The 6,663-nt window shown below is 50.2% G+C and overlaps 1 protein-coding gene across 1 annotated transcript in view; it reads left to right on the top strand.

Moving 5' to 3' along the window:
- Positions 1 to 3,800: 3,800 nt before the first annotated feature.
- The window catches only part of PTCH2 (patched 2), a 21,680-nt gene continuing 18,817 nt past the window's right edge, over positions 3,801 to 6,663 (top strand). The window contains 2 exon segments of the mRNA XM_012001863.1: positions 3,801 to 4,273; positions 5,079 to 5,271. Of these exon segments, the coding sequence (XP_011857253.1) occupies positions 4,202 to 4,273; positions 5,079 to 5,271 (265 nt within the window). The 5' untranslated portion in view covers positions 3,801 to 4,201.

Here is a 6,663-nt window from a genome sequence, read left to right as displayed (position 1 = left end):
ATGGACACACAAGAGATCCCAAGGCTGGGCGCGGTGGCTCACGCCTGTAATCCCAGCACTTTGGGAGGCCGAGGCGGGCGAATTGCCTGAGCTCAGAGTTCAAGACCAGCTTGGGCAAAACGGTGAAACTCTGTCTCTACTAAAATACAAAAAATTAGCTAGGCATGGTGTCACGTGCCTGTGATCCCAGCTACTTGGGAGGCTGAGATGGGAGGATCACTTGAGCCTGGGTGGTGGAGGTGGCAATGCACCAAGATTGTGCCACTGCACTGCAGCCTGGGTGACAGAGTGAGACCCTGTCTCATTAAAAAAATGTTAAAAAGAGATCCCAAGACACGTTTGTCTCATGAGTCAGTAATGAGATTTAATTAGATTGCTTTTCTCCTGTTATTTGGAGAATATCTCTAGTTTAGGCTTAGCTGGGCTCAGGAAACCATTTTGTTTGGGAGAATAGAAGTCATTTTGTAGCTTGGAACAGCCAGACAGCACTAGGCCTTAGGTTGGAAAGGCTGGAAACTGTAGACCCATTTCTCCCACCCTAGTCTTTCAACTATAAGGCAAGAGGTTTCCTTAATAACAGACTTTGCCTTGGAAGCATCCATAGAATGATCGACTTTGCCACAATTGTTAGCAGTGATGGGCCTATGATGAAAGCAGAGTCCCAAGGCCCAAGTGGTTACAAATCTATTTCTCCAAGGACCTTATGTCTTGCAGAGTCTGGTAAAAAAGGAAGGAGATCAAGAGCTACTTAAAGCATAGCATCAGGAGTTGCACTCCTGATGACAACCAGTGCTGATTCCAGGCTTCTCCCTGTCTTCAGCTGTTGCCCCAAGAGCAAACTAGGAGCCCATACAGACTAAGTGTCTGTTTAGTTTCTATTTCAGAGACTTGCTAGGCTCTTTCTAGCTGTTTCTATTTCAGAGACTTGCTAGGGATACACTTTTTTTTTAATCTTAAATTTTTTATGTTATCATTATTATTGCTTTTTGAGGCAGGGTCTCACTCTGTCGCCCAGGCTGGAGTGCAATGGCACAATCACAGCTCGCTGCAGCCTCTACCTTCTGGATTCAATCAACCCTCCTGCCTGAGCCTCCCAAGTAGCTGGGACTACAGGTGTGCGCCACCACACCCAGCTAATTTTTTATTTTTTTGTAGAGATGAGGTCTCACTATGTTGCCAGGGCTTGAACTCCTGGCCTCAAGCAATCCTCCCGCCTCAGCCTCCCAAAGTGCTGGGATTACAAGCGTGAGCTACCATGCCACTTTATCCTCAGCAGGACACACTGTATAACAGGGAGAAGAAAGTACTATTCAGGTAGGCTGCTTTTCATGTATAGTTACTATTTGGCCAATAGCACCATACATATATTAGTTCCTCCATAGGCATTTTTCTGGGTGAATGGACAAATGGAAATGGCAAACCCCTTAGGTGTTCACCCCCTCAACCTAAATGTTCCTCTTCCCCAGGACTGAGGTGCTAGAGATGATGTTAATTAGCACAAGCTTTCAAAAATCAGTTGAGCAGTATGTAGCAAGAGCCATAAAAATGTACATACTCTTTGACCCAAACAACCCCACTTCTAGGAATCTGTCCTGAGGATATTCTCCAAATGATTGATTACAAAAACTATGTAGTGGCCGGGCGCGGTGGCTCAAGCCTGTAATCCCAGCACTTTGAGAGGCCGAGACGGGCGGATCACGAGGTCAGGAGATCAAGACCATCCTGGCTAACACGGTGAAACCCCGTCTCTACTAAAAAAAATACAAAAAACTAGTTGGGCGAGGTGGCGGGCCCCTGTAGTCCCAGTTACTTGGGAGGCTGAGGCAGGAGAATGGCATAAACCCAGGAGGCGGAGCTTGCAGTGAGCTGAGACCCGGCCACTGCACTCCAGCCTGGGCGACAGAGCAAGACTCTGTCTCAAAAAAAAAAAAAACAACTATGTAGTAACATGAAATATTTATGATGTAATGATTTTTTTTTTAAAGTCTGGAAGAACTGACCAAGAAATTGGCCAGAGATAATAGTAGTTGTGTTAGAAAAATGAGCTTATTGTAGATTATTTTTCTCTTTCCCAAACTTTACATATTGGAATATTGATTTTACCTAACTCTGTCACTTGGGGTTTATCAGTCAGGAACCCAATAGAAACAGCACACTCAAGTAGGATAGTTGAAAGTTTAATAGAGGGACTATTGCCTCTATTCTTCCCTTTTTCCAATCCTTTACACCCTGAATTCTGCAACTCTTAGTGACTCACTCAACAATTATTAAGCACCTATTTATTGTCTGGTGAAGAAGGCAGACTTTCAAGTACATAAGTTATTTTATCATAAATGCAATTATACATATATAAATTGAGTTGTTATAGAGAGCACAAATAAGCAATTATCTGCCAGGAGAGAGACATGAATCAAGGAAGGTTTCAAAGAGGGTGTAGGCTGGGTACAGTGGCTCACGCCTGTAATTCCAGCACTTTGGAAGGCCCAGGTGGGAAAATGACGTGAGCCCAGGAGTTCGAGACCAACCTGGGCAACATGGCGAAACCCTGTCTATACAAAATTACAAAAATTAGCCGGGTATGGTGGTGCACACCTATAGTCCCAGCCGTTTGGGAGGTTGAGATGGGAGGATCCCTTGAGACTGGGAGCTCAAGGCTGCAGTGTGCTGTGAAGGCACCACTGCACTCCTACCTGGGCAACAGAGGGAGATCCTGCCTCAGAAAAAAAAGGGGGGGGAGGGGAGCAGTGATTCAAGTTCAGTTTTTTGAAGATTATCTGCCAAGACAAAAGGGCCAAAACATGTGCAAAGGTAGGAACGAGGGAACACTGATGTGAGGGAACTATGGGAGAAGAGGCTTTAGCTAGCTAGATCACACAGGGCCCTGTGCTCCAAGTGGGCCTTGTGCTTTGGAGCTATCAGATTTGTATGTTAGAGAAATGACTCTGGTCTCAGTGGAGAGAGTGGACTGAAGAGGGCAAGAATGGAGGCCGGGAAGAGTGAACAGAAATCTTGGGCTTTGATTGGGTAGGAAAGAAAGTGTGGCCCTACGCGCTTTGATGCCATCTCTAAGACCTACAGCTACCTGACCCCCGACCTCTGGAAGGAGACTGTATTCACCAAGACTCCCTATCACGATTCACTGACCACCTCGTCAAGACCCACACCAGAGTCTCCGTGCAGAGGATCCAGGCTCCAGCTGTGGCTACAACACAGTGTTTTTATACAAGAAAAATAAAGTGAATTAAGCCTGAAGAAAAAAGAAAGAAAAAGAAAGTGTGGTCCTAGGCCAGGCGCGGTGGCTCACGCTTGTCATCCCAGCACTTCGGGAGGCTGAGGTGGGCTGATAGCCTGAGCTCGGGAGTCTGAGACCAGCCTGGGCAACATGGCGGAAACCCGTTCTCCACCAAAAATACAAAAAGCCAGGCGTGGTGGTGCATGCCTGTGGTCCCAGCTACTCGGGAGGCTGAGGTGGGAGGATGGCTTGAGCCTGGAAGGCGGAGGCTGCAAGCCGAGATGGAGCCACGGCACTCCAGCTTAGGTGACAGAGTGAGACCCCGTCTTAAAAAAAAAAAAAAAAAAAAAAGTGTAGCCCTAACAGAGCCCGCAAACGCCCTTTCTTAGCGTCAGCCTCTGGACTTACACTTGGCAGCGCTGCGCCTCCCCGGGATCTCCCTCCCTCCTCCTCCCTGTGGCCCCGCGGGCGGGAGGGAGGCGCAGGGTGGCCCAGCCTGGGTGGTCTCCTGCCCCGCCCCCTGCGGCGCCGTTACCTAGCAGCGGGCCCGGCCGCACGGCTAGGGTAATTTGCGGGCCCCTCAGCCAATGGGAGGGCGTCGCCCCGGCCAGCTCCCTTTTCTGGAGCTCCAGCCGCCTCCCGGGCACTGCAGTCGCCACCTCGAACCCTGCTGTGCGTCTCGGGCCAGCAATTCCGTCTGCGCGAGGAACCCATTCCTCCTCCAGCCGCTGCGGCCCACGGCCCACAGAGCGGGTGAACCCCGGCGCCACGCCCCGGGCCCGCAGCTCCCTGCACTCCTCCCTCGCAGCCGCCTTAACACCGGCACCCCACAGTCTCTCCCACGCTCGCGCCTTGGCGGCCCCACTGAATCCCCACGCGGGGCCCAGCGGTACTGGGAGACCGGGCTAGCCTATGGGAGCGCCCAGATAACGCGGGTTGGGGGCGCCCACGGCCCCCATCCCCGCCAGCATGACTCGATCGCCGCCCCTCAGAGAGCTGCCCCCGAGTTACACACCCCCAGCTCGAACCGCAGCACCCCAGGTGAGTAGAGGGGGAGCTGGAAGAAGGAAAAGCGGGGCCAGGTCTGTCACTCGGGCCTCTGCAAGGTTTGTGATGTCTTCAAGTGCCGAGTGTCATTGGGTGTCTGACACTAGCGAGAGCTAGCACGGCAAGCAAGTTGTGCGTGTGTGTCGGTGTGTCTGTGCTTGTGTCTCCCCCTCGTCTGGCCAGTGAGAATAAATGTCTGTGGGTTCACCTCTGTGCACCCGACGACAGGTGTGTGTACATATGTATCCTGCTCTCAGAAAATGGGCCTATGCCGGCCGGGCGCGGTAGCTCACACCTGTAATCCCAACACTGGGAGGCTGAGGCGGGCAGATCACCTGAGGTCCGGAGTTCGAGACCAGCCAGGCCAACATGGTGAAACCCTGTCTCTACTAAAAATAAAAAATCAGCAGGGCGTGGTGGCGGGCGCCTGTAGTCCCATCTACTTGGGAGGCTGAGGCAGGAGAATCTCTTGAACCAGGGAGGCGGAGGTTGCAGTCAGCCGAGATCACACCACTGCACTCCAGCCAGGGCTACAGAGTGAGACTCCATCTCAAAAAAAAAAAAAAAGAGAGAGAGAAAACGGAAAAAAAGAAAATAGGCCTATGCCTTCCTCAGGTGTGTGCTGGAGGTGGTGGGTGTTACATCTTCCAAGTGTGGGCCTGTGTCTGTGTTGGTGCCCCCTGTCCCACATCCAGAAATCAAGAAGCTAGGGCTGGGCAGCAGATATACAGGGTGAGAAGGGAAGGATTTCATGCATTGTTGCAGTGATGCCTGGCTGACCCTTCTCTTTCCATCCCAGATCCTAGCTGGGAGCCTGAAGGCTCCACTCTGGCTTCGTGCTTACTTCCAGGGCCTGCTCTTTTCTCTGGGCTGCGGGATCCAGAGACACTGTGGCAAAGTGCTCTTTCTGGGACTGTTGGCCTTTGGGGCCCTGGCATTAGGTCTCCGCGTGGCCATTATTGAGACAAACTTGGAACAGCTCTGGGTAGAAGGTAAGTTGTGGCCACTGGCCACAGGTATGGTGAGCCCAAGACAAGAACGGGGTGAGGAGCTTGGCTACCGAGCTCTAGTAGGCCTGGCCCTGGGGCTGGAGGGGCTCTTGCTGGTCAGAGTCTGTACACCTGGGCATCTAGGAACACTGTTCCCTCCCACAACCATAAATGGACATCTGCAGATGGTAGACCCTGTGAATTGGCTGTATAGAATATTTGTCTGTGATTTTGTATGTGTTTATTTAGCGTTTATTGTTAACTTTCTATGTGTGTTTTTGACAATGCATCAGGGTTTACAAAAGCAGCTAAAACAAGATTCATTTTTCAGTAGCAAGGAAAGTAAAATATGTGCTGGAATAACTAAAATACAATACAGAGCATCCTGTGATTATGTTGTATAAGAGAAAGCAGGGAGAAATCACTTATGACCAGGAGTATCAGAAAAGTTAGAACTAGAAGGCTGGGGAAACTGAGTAAATCATCTGGCCAAGCCTCCAGGGAGAGGGCTCAGGCACCCAGGCCCATTTAATGGAAAAGCAATACAGAATCCACACTTTGAGGCAACAGCCAGGGTCAGATGGGATCAAATCCTCACTTTCTTAAGGAAGCATAAAAGAATGATTTTCTTGGGATTTTTTTTTTTTTTTTTGCGGGGCGGGGGGCAGTTTTATTTTTTGTTTTGTTTTGTTTTGAGATGGAGTCTCACTCTGTTGCTCAGGCTGGAGTGCAGTGGCACGATCCTAGATCACTACAACCTCCGCTTCCCGGATTCAAGTGATTTTCGTGCCTCAGCCTCCCAAGTAGCTGGGATTACAGGTGGGCGCCACCATGCTCTGCTTAATTTTTGTATTATTAGTAGAGACCAGGTTTCACCATGTAGGCCAGACTGGTCTTAAACTCCTGGCCTCAAGTAATCTGCTCACCTCAGTCTCCCAAAGTGCTGGGATTACAGGTGTGAGCCACTGTGCCTGGCCAGAATGATTTCTTATTAATAATTTCAGCAGGCCGGGCGTGGTGGCTCCCGCCTGTAATCCCAGCACTTTGGGAGATCGAGGCGGGCAGATCACAAGGTCAGGAGTTCAAGACCATCCTGACCAACATAGTGAAACCTCATCTCTACTAAAAATACAAAAATTAGCCAGGTGTGGTGGCAAACGCCTATAGTCCCAGCTACTTGGGAGGCTGAGGCAGGAGAATCGCTTGAACCTGGGAGGTGGAGGTTGCAGTGAGCCGAGATTGCACCACTGCATTCCAGCCTGGGCGACAGAGGGACACTCTGTCCCAACAAAAGAATTTTTTTTTTAATTAAAAAAATTTTTTTTCAGCATGACTCTTCTTTACTGAGGGCTGGTTTCATATGGCAGCCCTTTGATAGGAGTCAAACTCCAGTCA

The sequence above is a fragment of the Mandrillus leucophaeus genome, unplaced genomic scaffold (assembly GCF_000951045.1).
Source record: "Mandrillus leucophaeus isolate KB7577 unplaced genomic scaffold, Mleu.le_1.0 Scaffold67, whole genome shotgun sequence".
NCBI lineage: Eukaryota > Metazoa > Chordata > Mammalia > Primates > Cercopithecidae > Mandrillus > Mandrillus leucophaeus.
This window is presented reverse-complemented; position numbering and strand designations above follow the sequence as displayed.